Here is an 11,925-nt window from a genome sequence, read left to right as displayed (position 1 = left end):
TTTCATTAGTTTCCTGTAAATGGTATCATTCCCACAGGAAGTTTAGTAAAAAACCTACCACGTGGAAGTCTTTTTAAAGATTATTTTTTGCCTTTAATTTATGACAGTATTGAGTGTGAAGGGAGGAGAGAGGAGAGTGAGGGGATGACACACAGCAGGAGGACTGGAGTCAAACCCATGATCACTGCAGCAGCGACACTGCCTTTATACTTGCTACACCTGCGCTACCCGCTGAACTGCTGGGCGCCACACTGTGAGGAAGTTTTAATATATAAAGTTTTAAATATTCAAACATTTTGCAATCAGCAAATTAAGTTAAAAGGATGCATGTTTTTGACTGTAGTGTCCACCCCCTTGACTGAGAACCTGAGGAAGCTGCAGCTCTGATCTCACATGATTATTATGAACAGGATGTTTTTCTATTTATTTCTTTTTTCTAGTATTTATCATTTGAGTTCCAGGATATTATTCAAAGTTGTATTATAATTACATCCTTTCTTATACACTTTACTGGGCTGATGTTGTTTAAAACATGTTCTCTAAGCTGCTTTCACAAAATCAGATTTTTTTTTTTTTAACATCCAAAACTCAAAATCCAGTCTGGCTGAACATTTGAACCCATGAAACAGTAAAAACCATCTTTGGTTGAAACTGGTTTGTTTTAATGGACAGAAGACAAACTGGTTTGGGTCAGTGGTTTACAGTTAGTTAAAACACCGGTGTGGTCCTTTAAAGAGTCTGCAGGTGTCCTCCATCAGCTTCAGTTTCCATGGTAACAGACTCTGTCTACCTGTAAAAACTGTCCACCTGCCGAGTGTTCACATTTCAAACTAAAACGGGGCTGCTCTCTGATTGGCTAAGGAGTCCGGCTGAGCAGCCAATCAGGGACATCTGCCCACATATGGAAAAAGAAGAGGAAGAGAGATGAAACCAAACGAGACGAAAAGGAAAAAGAATTCCTCCAAAGAAAAGATGAAACAACAAAAAGATTCAACAAACAGGCGAAGAGAATAAGATGATGAAGAAGAAGAAGAATATGGAATAAGACAATAAAATAAGAATAAGAAGAAGAAGAAGAAGAAGAGGAGGAGGACCAACAGAGGGAGGCTCATCGTCTCTGCAGTCAGTTATAAAACATGAGGATCATCAGTCTGTAGACAGTCTCTGCATTTGTTCAATGCTGCTTTCATACACACACACATACACACACACATACACACACGCACACAGGTCACAGGGTCACATGACGCCACAGGTCACATGATGCCGTTGGTGAGGTACTGGAAGCCGTCGTACAGTTTGGTGGTGAGCGACCTCATGGATCCGTCCACCAGCTGGTCCACCAGCAGCTGCAGCTGCTCCTCCGTCAGGCTCATGTGGAAACGCTCCTTCAGGCCTCGCATGGTGCTGGAGCCGTGGAAACAGGGCAGCTGGGAGCCTGAGGGGAGGGGGGCGGAGTCAGTACAGTACAGACACGCAAACACCTGACAGGTGTGTGTGTGAGTGTGTGTGTGTTACCTTGCTGCATGATCTCCACTATCTGCAGCACTCTGTCCATGTGTTTCCTGGCTGCTATCAGACCCTGAAGCATCAACATCTTGTAGTAGTTAAACATGTCGCCATCCGGACCGCCCATCACCTGACACACACACACACACACACACACACACGACATTATCCAGGATGCCATGAACACATACACCGCAGCCTACAAATTAAAAACATGGACAGTATAAAGCAGCAGACTAAACTGTGAGGGAAGAACATGAACAATTCCAGCGGGGCAAATCCAAAATCCCAATTCCAGCATGTGTACAGCCTCTACTTTCCAGGGCTGGTACCTGCGGTTATTCCACAGGCTAGTTAATAACATGTCGGGCAGGAAATCCAAAGTGTGGGATCATTTTGAGAAGGTGAAGGACGAACCCAAGGTGATATGTAAACTCATCTTCATTGGTCGACTACAAACATGACGTATCATCTGAAACATGGAAGTAGCTACATGCCCATTAGCCCACAGCGTCATTAACAGGCGGCTCGCTCAGTGTGTGATTTATACTTCAGGACTACAACCTCCTGGAGGATCCCTAAATCCTCCTTGTGGGCCACCAGGACTCAGTCAGCGACCAACAGAACCTCCTCAGTAAGCAATTTCAGATCTGATGACTCATGATTAAATATGAGAAATTAACTCACGTCCACAAACTCTGTGGTGAGTTTGAAAGCGGATGTTTCAAACCCGAGGTTTTTGGGAGAGCTGGAGAGGATGAAGCCGAAGTCGATGTGGATGATGTGACCTTCAGCGTCCAATAAGATGTTCCCGTTGTGCCTGACAGGACAGAGTCATGGGTCAAATTAATACTGGGTTAAATCTGTCCCTCAGTAAAGGCCAGTCTCAGAAAGACAAATCGAACTCTGAAAACCTGCTGTGAGGCGATGTCATCATCTCACCTGTCTTTGACCTGCAGCAGGTAACAGATGAGGCTGTACCCGGCGCAGCTCTGGACAAAGTTCCTCTGAGCAGACAGGAAGGCCTCTGTGGTTGGAGCGCCATGTTCCTGCAGAAAGTAGTCCAGTAGTGACAGCTGGCTCTGCTTCTTCACCTGGTGGAGGGATACGGCGTTCATCACGGGCTCAATCATCCCGCTGTCTGCCGACAACACCAGGATCTTATAGGGCTTTATCCAGAGGGGGACTCGCTCCTGCTCCCAGATGGACTGCAGGAGGAGGTGAACAGAGTTTTACATGTCAATACATAATTATATACTGACAGTTTTTAATCTTTTGCTCTCTGAAGAAAAGAAGAGAGGTTTGAAAGAAGAGAAGACAGAAGTGCAGAGGAAACATTTTTCATTGGTGTGTTTTGATCATGTGATGTTGGTGATGTCATAGCGTTACCTTGAGCTGCTCCAGCACCTGGAAGGCGAGCAGCTCTTGTCTCAGGTCGTCTCCGCATTTAACAATAACAGACAGCAGCCTCCAGTTAGGGAGGTGACCGTAAGGAGATCCTTCTCTGATCCTCCTGCAGGGAAACACACAAACAAAAATATACACTACTGTCAGAAATATACAGTCAGAAATATACATTACTATCAGAAATTTATACTTAAGTCAGAAATATACACTACTGTCAGAAATATACAGTCAGAAATATACATTACTATCGGAAAAATATACTTAAGTCAGAATTATACACTACAGTTGGCTATATACAGTCAGAAATAGACATTACAGTCAAGAACACTGGTATACACTACAATCAGAAATATATAGTCAGATATACACTACAGTCAGAAATACTGATATGCACTACAGTCAAAAGTATATACTACAGTCAGAAATATAGTCAGAAATGTACCTAACAGTCAGAAATACTGTATACTGCAGTTTGAAACATGTTACAAAACATGTATCTCAAATACATATATGTATGTCAGTGTGTGTCTTACATACATATACGTATCTCAAATACATATATGTATATAAGACACACACTGATGTAACCAGTCTGACGTATTTAAACTAAGGATCAGATGACTGTTTGAAGTTTTTTCTAGGGAAACAATGACGTATTCCTAGAAGTTTGTAGGAAAACAAACACCACCTCCACCCTGAGCTTCTCTTACCGGACTTTCTCCTCCCAGGGCTCCTTCAGGGCCACAGCTGACGGGTCCTCAGGGTCCCGTTTAAATGTGGTGGGGGCCTGAGCCAGCTGCTCTGACAGACGCCGCCTGAAACATGCAGAGAGGACAGCGTTACAAACATATTTATAATCTGTTGTTTCATAAGGTGGAGAGTCATTAACGTAACCACAGAGAGAAAACAAAAACCACCTGCTTTTGTTTTCTTGCTGAGTAGCAGAGAGCAACAGAATGACTGTCGTAAACAATAAGAGAGGGCGAGTAATGCAGCTGGTACCTGTGTATCTTTACTGTGGAAAATAAATACTGAAACCATTTAGAATATTCAGAATCGATATGTAACGATACATCGATATTTTTGACCACCCTAGTGTGTGCACAGACCTGATGTCTCCAGCAGCGATGAACACCGGCTCTTTGCTCTCCAGACTGGTGATACTGTCCACTGAGAACTGACTGATGTTATCACAGCTGTTGGTGTGCATCTCTGGGAGCTGCAGAAGGGAACAACACTCAGTTATATCTCACACGTAGATGATCTTACTGTTTGTTGTGGTTATTAGTCATTACTTGACTTTAACATCTTAATTAAAACAGCTATGGCTCTGTCCTCGGCCCACTTTAGTTCTCTGTGTAAATTCTTCCACAACTGCATTTAAACATTATTTTGAAACGTTTTATTTCTCTAGTTCAGTTTTCTAGAGTCTCACCTCCACCTGCAACTCCCCGATGTCGTCAACAGACCAGGCCTCGTCGTCGTTGTCGTAGTTCGGGACCGTGGAGAAGCTGCCAGCTCTCTGATCTGCTGTCATGCCGCATTCCGGCAGGTTCTCCACAGAGCGAGTGCTCCTGATCCGGTTCTCTGGGATCCGGATTGGAACGCTCGAGGTCTCAAAGTTCTCACACTCCAAAACCTCCACGTAGATCAGGTACGGAGCCTGAAGGGACACAGAGGCCAACACATGTCACATGACCAGCTTTATGTATGATGTCATAAGAATCAGGGCTCAACAATAGGGATTGCCCGACTGCAGAGTAATCAAGGTGGTGTCATATCAGTCACGATACGAAAGATCAGATCTTGCCTGATCAGGCAAGTGGAAAATAACCATTAACATTAAACCCTCTGTGTGTGTGTGTGTGTGTGTGTAACCTTGTCTTTGGAGTTCAACACGACAGCCTGTGTGTGCGGCACTCGGACCACATGGTGGTCGAAGGCGGCGGTGGGCAACCAGACTCGAGCGGGCAGTTTGTGGTTGAGCAGCGACAGTTCTGAGATCAGCCGCTGAGTCTTCTGCTCTTTGGTGGGCAGCGTGGCCAGACGCTTCCCAATCCCCATCAGAGACTTTATGAACTCCCTCTGAGGAGCCAGACGCACCGGCTGTAAGACAAACAGGCAGAGACAGAGACACTATATGTTAGTGGTTTGAGTCTGCTGTCTCCTCGGGGCGTCTTCTGAGAGAGACACAGGTAACAGATGAAAGTTGATGTTTGTGTGTCAGGTTTGTGCTGATAGCCACAGATCTCACATCATCTTTTTTTAAACCAACATCGTTTTCTATCATTTACTCAAACTGACTTCAGACCCTGCTCATTATCACTTTGTTGTTTACATGTTAGGAGGTAAAATCTCTCTCTGTGATGTCAATAGATTATATTAACCTGCTCAGACAAGCTAACAAACTGAATGTTGTTGGCTGAGCTGCACTCAGTCATCACACCTGTAACAACAACAACAGTCTGATAAACACGGAAAAGTTGATCATGTTAGTGCAGGGCTACCCAGAGCTTTACATCTGTCCTGCAGACGACAGGCCTACACACTTACCCTGATACACTTCATCCTGTTGATGTATCTGTTACATAAACCTGACACGCAAACAGAGAGAATCAGTGAGAGGAAACATGATGACAGGATCATCAGCGTCCTGATTGGTTTACCCACAACATCAAACAGCTGATTGGATCCAACAGAAACACTAAGAATTACTGCGGTGAGTCCAGACGTGCAGCTCCTTCACGTGTTTCTGTTTATTGACACCTGAGCTGAACGTCTGAGACTTCACCTCATAATGAACCACAACCCACAGCCTCCATCACAGACTTCATTTCCCACAATGCACCCTGGAGGGAGAACATGACGCTGGTTAACTTACGGGACCAGTCTGAAACTCCAGACTTTCAGAGCTGGAGCTGGTGTCCTGGGGAGGTCAAAGGTCAGAGGGTTTAGAGAATCACTTTGACTTCTTTTGTTTGTTTTAGTATAAAACTTTAATTTAGTTTAAAATATGCGAGACATGACTGAGTCTATAAACTGCTGTCAGATCAGACTTATGATTCCTATTACAGTAGTTTCTTTTATCTTAACATGTTTCTATTAGGCTTGGGCGGTATCACAGCATGATGACAGGCTCCCCTGTCGCCGATTCAACACCATCAATCAGCTAAAAAAAGCCGACAAGGGCTGACGAGGACGAACGGTGCAGGACACACCAGGGCGACTAGGGTGACAGATGCTCATCAAAGGCCGAACATTGACAGATGGCCGACAGTTGGCTTGGTGTGTCAGGGTCTTTACTCTGCCTCTGATTGGCGTACCCTGATATTCTTACTCTAACCCTTCCCAATCTCGCTCCTCTTGTCTAAACCTAACCAATCCAACCAACGAATGCACCTAGCCACTCAGAGGGGGAGCAGGGCAAATCCTCCGTTACCTCATCCTGGCTGCTCTCCACCTTCGGGTTACTGGCCGTCCTCTTCAGGTTGCTGCTCAGACTGATGCTGACTGTAGCGTCAGATTTGGAGCGCTGATGTGTGCGTTTGGAGGGCGACAGGCCGTGCTCTCCTCCCAGGGGCCCGGGGCCGGTGGCGGGGGACGCCAGGGGACAGAAAGGCGTCAGAGTCAGAGGGTCCCTGCGAGCTCGAGGACCCGCAGGTTTGAGTTCGTCAGACAGGATGAGTTTCCTCAGCTTGGTCCCTCGTGAGTGACGCTGGGTGGAGATGTGCATGTCGGAGGAGTACGCTCCCAGCAGCCAGGCACACTGCAGGCTGAAAGAGATGCTCTGTCTGCAGCGGTGCACCTGAACACAACACAAAGGAGTTAAAGGTCATGCTATCATATATCAACAGGACAAAACTTCATTTATAAAAAACGTCTCAGAACAGGAGTTAGGGGGAAACTAAAACAACAGCAGGTGAGTTTTCTGTTTGGGAATTTATTCAAACTAATGTTTTCCATGTTAATCATCTCGTAACCTCTAAGACTGATCATCTAACACTGACAAAATACGACTGGATGCTATAGAACATCCTGGTATTTCTGGCATTCTGCATCTGACATACTAAATCTTGTTCTGGCATACTAAACAGTGTGGAATCATGGGTACTGGAATGCACAGTATGGCTTTCAAAGCTTTTACTGAGGGCTACAGAAGATAAATGCTAAGCTGACTGCTATGCTGCAGCCACAGGGTGTCTGACGCTGTGTCACTAGATGGATGCTACAGCGCTCAGGGTGGTTGCCAAGGAGATCACATTGGTTACTAGCACTGGTTTCCAAAAAAGCGGTTAAGAGGTTGCTATGACTTTATGGGCAGTTTTAGTAGGGAGTTGTTAAGGTGTTTGGGTGGATACTGTGACCACAGGTGGTTGTATTTAGCTGAACTCCCTCTATGAACACTGAATAAAGTCCCCTGATGAAGACCATCAGAGGTGGCTGAAAGTTTCAGAAATAGCAAGTGGACACTGAGTAGAGACTTTTGGTCAAACTTCTAAAGAATGAACTTTCACATCAATGATTGTAGAGCAGTCTGACTGAAGCAGACTCAAAGCTGGACGCAGGTTAGGCAACGTGTTGTTAGACGCCACCCCCTGCTCAGACCCTACGCACCTCATATGGCAGTTAGGCCCCGCCCCGTTCCTGACTACACTCACCACATATGGCTTGATGGCGTCCCCAACGTCCTCATCCATGTGGATGTACATGTTGAGAAGCTGCGGTAGGAAAAAGTCCACCTCCTCATGAGGGAAGCTGAAGAGCCGGTTCCCAATGTACGCCTGGACGCCTGGCTCCTTCGAGTTGTGCAGGTAGGAGATCGCCATAGAAACGTCAAACAGCTTGGACTCAAACAGGCGGAGCAGCCATGACTGTTTGGAAGGATTGTGCCTCTGCCGCCGCCGGGCGCTCTTCACCGAGCCGGGGGCCAGGCCATCAGAGTCGTCCAACTCCTCGCGAATCTTCAGTGGTTTCACCACAACGCTCAGAGCGCCGCAGGGGGAGGCGTGCGGCTCCCGGTCCGACCCCGCCCCATTCTGCAGGCCGGCGGGGACATCAGTGTCTACCTGTTTCAGCTTCACCTTCTGCAGCACCTCCTGACACGCCCGGTGGGCCACCTCAGCATCAATGACTAGGCTGAGTTCCCCCACGCCCTCACTGATCACACCCAGAGGGGGAGTGACGGCCTGGGGAGGGCCACAGGAGGACGAGGGGGTGGAGGGGAGGGACAGGGAGGGGGAGGACGAGATGGAAGGGGAGGGGCTGTTCTGATCAGAGGGGGCGGGGGAAAGCTCCGGCTCTGTGTCCTCCATCATGGCTGCTGGGAAGCTCCACCCTCCTCCACTGAAACAGACACAGAAAAAAGATCAAAGGTCAGCAGGGGTTATCAGAGGTCACCTATGATTGAAGGCCATCAGAGGTCAAAGTTCTCTCTGCTCAGCAACACCTTCGTTGTCTGAATGTTTATCTTACAATAGATTTTTAGTGGGTCAGCATGATTACCACGCCAGCGTGCGACTGTGGGGCGCTGAGTAAGCGGAGTCTGCAGACCATTTAAAAGGGCATCTCAGCCGGCGCACACCCTGAGTGCACTGCTCAATTCATGCAGGGAAAGCTGCAGCTGCCTCCCTCGACCACAGGGCTGATACAAACACATCAATTGTTCAATTTTGTGATGACAGTCTTGGCCCTAAGTGGCAGAGTAGAACACATAATGTTATTACAGCTGAATGAGAGCAGCTGGATATTGATTGCTGGTATGACTTTTTATCTGTGGTGTTGTTATCTCGCCACTGATTAATAACACAATAAACCTTGACTGCTCTGACAGATTGTCACGGTGGCACCTCCTTCTGACGGCAAATGTTTCCCACTCCATGAGTGAGTCATGCTCCTCACTCACTGTTCGTCATCACTTCTTATCAGATTGTACCCCGCCTGTTGGAAAAGTAGCGCACCCAGTTATACAGCTGGGGACTCTACTCTCTTCTGATTGGCTCACAGACCTGATGGTCCCCAGAGGTGAGGTCCACAGGTGGACCCTTCTTAGGACACCTGGTGTCTCCCAATTTACTGTGATGCTTCATGTGACAATCCAAAAGCATAATGACGTCACATGACAACAGCTGAGCCGTCCACTGATGGAAACCCTGAGATGTGTTTACATGCTCAGAAAAAGTAAGTAAAAGCCAGTGCTTCTGCTTATAAATGTAGTCCTGACATACACAGAGTGTGTGTGTGTGTGTGCGTGCGGCTGTAATCCCACTGAGCAGATTACAGATTACAGAGAGGAGGAGGGGAGATGTGCTGAGTGTTTGATGTTTAATCATAGATGTAAAGCAGATCAGAGGAGATTCACTCACTCACAGTGGTTAACCAATGACTATTTTCATCACTTCATTAATTAACCTGTTAATAATTTATCTGATCAAATGTCCTCTTCACTTTAAAACACAAAGATATAAAAGAGATAATCTGACACCAGGATGATTTTATCTTACAAAATGACTGAAATCCATCAGAATATTTTCCAGTTCATGTTCTGTTGAGTTTTCTTTAGTTAACGAGACTCTGGGTGTTTTAAAACCACGACTCACTGCAGCATTTAAACAGTCAACACAGCAACATTTGAACAGTCTGAAACATCTGACACACAACATCTGAAAAATAAGAAACGTTTTTTAACATTTAAGATTCTACATAGTGTTTACATTTTGGCTGATACAGGTATTTATCTTTGAGATTACAGACTCAAGTAATGATATATCAGTCATTATTAATTTGCTTTACACAACCTAACACCACATAATAAACATTTTGATAAATGTGTTTTGCTTTTAACAGTTAATAAGATGGAGCTGGTGAGACATTTTACAGTAAAACCTAACTTTATAATGAAGAAACTGTTTCTTAATCTCCCATCATCAGTGTGTTGACATAAACACAGATATGATAAATATGTGCAATGAGCTAATATCAGGCAACATGTCAGCCAAGCTCATTTATTGATCGGGCTCTACTGTTAAAGTAGAGCTGAAATGATTAGTCAATTAATAAATCAGTAAACTGACAAAAAAGGAATCTGCCAATATTTTTATAAGCAACTTATCAACTTTTTTAGTCAGTTCACTGGTGTCAGTTTCTCCAGATTTTGTTAGTCTGTTTATACCAACAAAGAGAGAATTTCAAACTTAAGCCTGAAGGTGATGTTGCTGCTGAGGCTTCACATTAACTTAAGATAAAGTTATGACAGAATGACGACTGTGGATTTTGTCCTCTGTGTCTGGCTGTATATTAAACTGATAGGAGAAGGAACCTGGTCGCAGCCACTTTGGACACCAGGAACACGTGTGACTGTGGATTTAATACAGATTTTAGGAATGTGGTCCCATAATAAATAAACATCTGGAACCAACAGAATGAAACTATTATCTGATTTTAACAGATTTGTGTCCTCAGTCCTGTAAAATATGAAGTTTAGTTTGTGCTGAAACATCAGAGTCACTCAACAATAAACTGAACATTATCACTGTCATTTTACACAGCTGCGGTGAAATGTGAAATGTACTAAGTACTGCGCATGTACTCAAGTACTACACAACTTGAGGAACTTCTGCTTTACTTGAGTATTTCCATTCTGTCGTACTTTGCACTTTACTACATCTCAAAGTGAAATATTGTACTATTTACTGCACTACATTTATCTGACATCTCTAATTATGTTGCAGTTTCTGGTTAATAATTCAAAGTATAATCAATAATGCATGAGGTATTAGGGATTACACTACAAAGCAGTATATAACGTGGTTAAAATTAGCTCAACGTCCACCAGCTGCAACATTCAAGTGATGAGTACATTAATGCATTAATAATCGTAATAAAATAATATCGTATATATTATTCTGAAATGGGTCATTGTGCATAACGAGTACTTTTATTTTTGGTACTTTAAGTTCATGCAGATGCTAATACTTTGACATCTAAGTTAGGTTCACATGCAGGACTTTGCATAGTATTTCTACGCTGTAGTGCTGCTACTTTTTGCATTAAAACATCCGAGTACTTCTTTCTTTATTGAGTTAATAATTTGAACACTGTCTGTATTTCAAACAGTAAACAAATGTTTACAGTAACACTTGAACACTTGATGAATCCTCTTGTTAACAAGCGCACCAAGAGTCAGCTGATATTAGCCTAGCTTAGCACAGAGCTAACACAGATAGATATCAAAACTTGAAAAGCTTCTTATTTAAAGCTAAACAGTAAACACGCTGTTGTGTTAGCATTAGCTCAGATTCTCGGTGTAAAGTTCAGTTATAGACAAGCTGTTAGCTTAGCTTACTGTGGAGGAACTCGGCTGAGACGCAGTTACCGTTAACCAGCTAACCAGACGTTAGCATCGTCCTGTAGCTGGTTAGTTTAGAGATTTAACTAAAGCTAACTAGCCACAAGCTAACCGAACCCCCTGTCCACTCCGCAGTGTTAGCCTGTCCGGTTGATGTTAGCATTAGCCGGCAAATATCAGGCCAACTGTTGCTAACTCCGCTCAGATTGTTTATAAAGCTGTGTGCTAAGCTAACATTAGCTCCGTCATAGTCACAGGTGAGCTCCTCGAGCTCTGTGACGTGTCTGTGTGTGCACAGGTGAGTCAGCCTTACCGGGTGACAGTTTAGTGGTTTAGCAGTGATGTTTTATTTCCAGTTTGTCTCCTCCATTGATCCGCTCTGGTCGTCATGTCAACACCAGGGGGCGCTGCTCTTCTTCTTCTGCTGCTGCTACTGCTGCTGTTCCCTGACTGTTTCCGGTGCTGTGCTTCCGCCTGCTGGACTGAGATGGTTTCAAATCGACTGCCATGTACCACAGATAATACAGTTTGTACTGCGAATATTATATTATATTATATTATATTATATTATATTATCACAATTGTCTTCTATTATATATTTTTAGTATTACTGTATAGTGCGTGTGTATGTAACACTGTACATAACACTACATAATAATAATAAT

At 44.5% G+C, this 11,925-nt stretch overlaps 1 protein-coding gene across 3 annotated transcripts; it reads right to left on the bottom strand.

Moving 5' to 3' along the window:
• Positions 1-640: 640 nt before the first annotated feature.
• pi4kb (phosphatidylinositol 4-kinase, catalytic, beta) lies at positions 641-11,713 on the bottom strand. Of its 3 annotated transcripts, none has more exons than XM_033641334.2 (13): positions 11,574-11,713; positions 7,575-8,259; positions 6,356-6,721; positions 5,798-5,842; positions 4,795-5,022; positions 4,352-4,579; positions 4,026-4,135; positions 3,627-3,731; positions 2,899-3,022; positions 2,452-2,717; positions 2,197-2,329; positions 1,519-1,639; positions 641-1,438 (listed from the first exon to the last, which is right to left on the bottom strand). In XM_033641334.2, the coding sequence occupies exons 2-13, from the start codon at positions 8,229-8,231 to the stop codon at positions 1,257-1,259; spliced, it is 2,565 nt and encodes an 854-aa protein (XP_033497225.1). In that variant the 5' UTR covers positions 8,232-8,259; positions 11,574-11,713; the 3' UTR covers positions 641-1,256. The 3 variants fall into 3 exon arrangements, with proteins under 3 accessions (XP_033497225.1, XP_033497226.1, XP_033497227.1); XM_033641335.2 differs by lacking the exon at positions 11,574-11,713 and adding an exon at positions 11,258-11,526; XM_033641336.2 differs by lacking the exon at positions 5,798-5,842.
• Positions 11,714-11,925: the final 212 nt, after the last annotated feature.

Source organism: Epinephelus lanceolatus, chromosome 10 (genome assembly GCF_041903045.1).
Source record: "Epinephelus lanceolatus isolate andai-2023 chromosome 10, ASM4190304v1, whole genome shotgun sequence".
Lineage (NCBI taxonomy): Eukaryota > Metazoa > Chordata > Actinopteri > Perciformes > Serranidae > Epinephelus > Epinephelus lanceolatus.
Note: the sequence above shows the minus strand (reverse complement) of the source record. Positions and strands in the feature narration are given on the sequence as shown.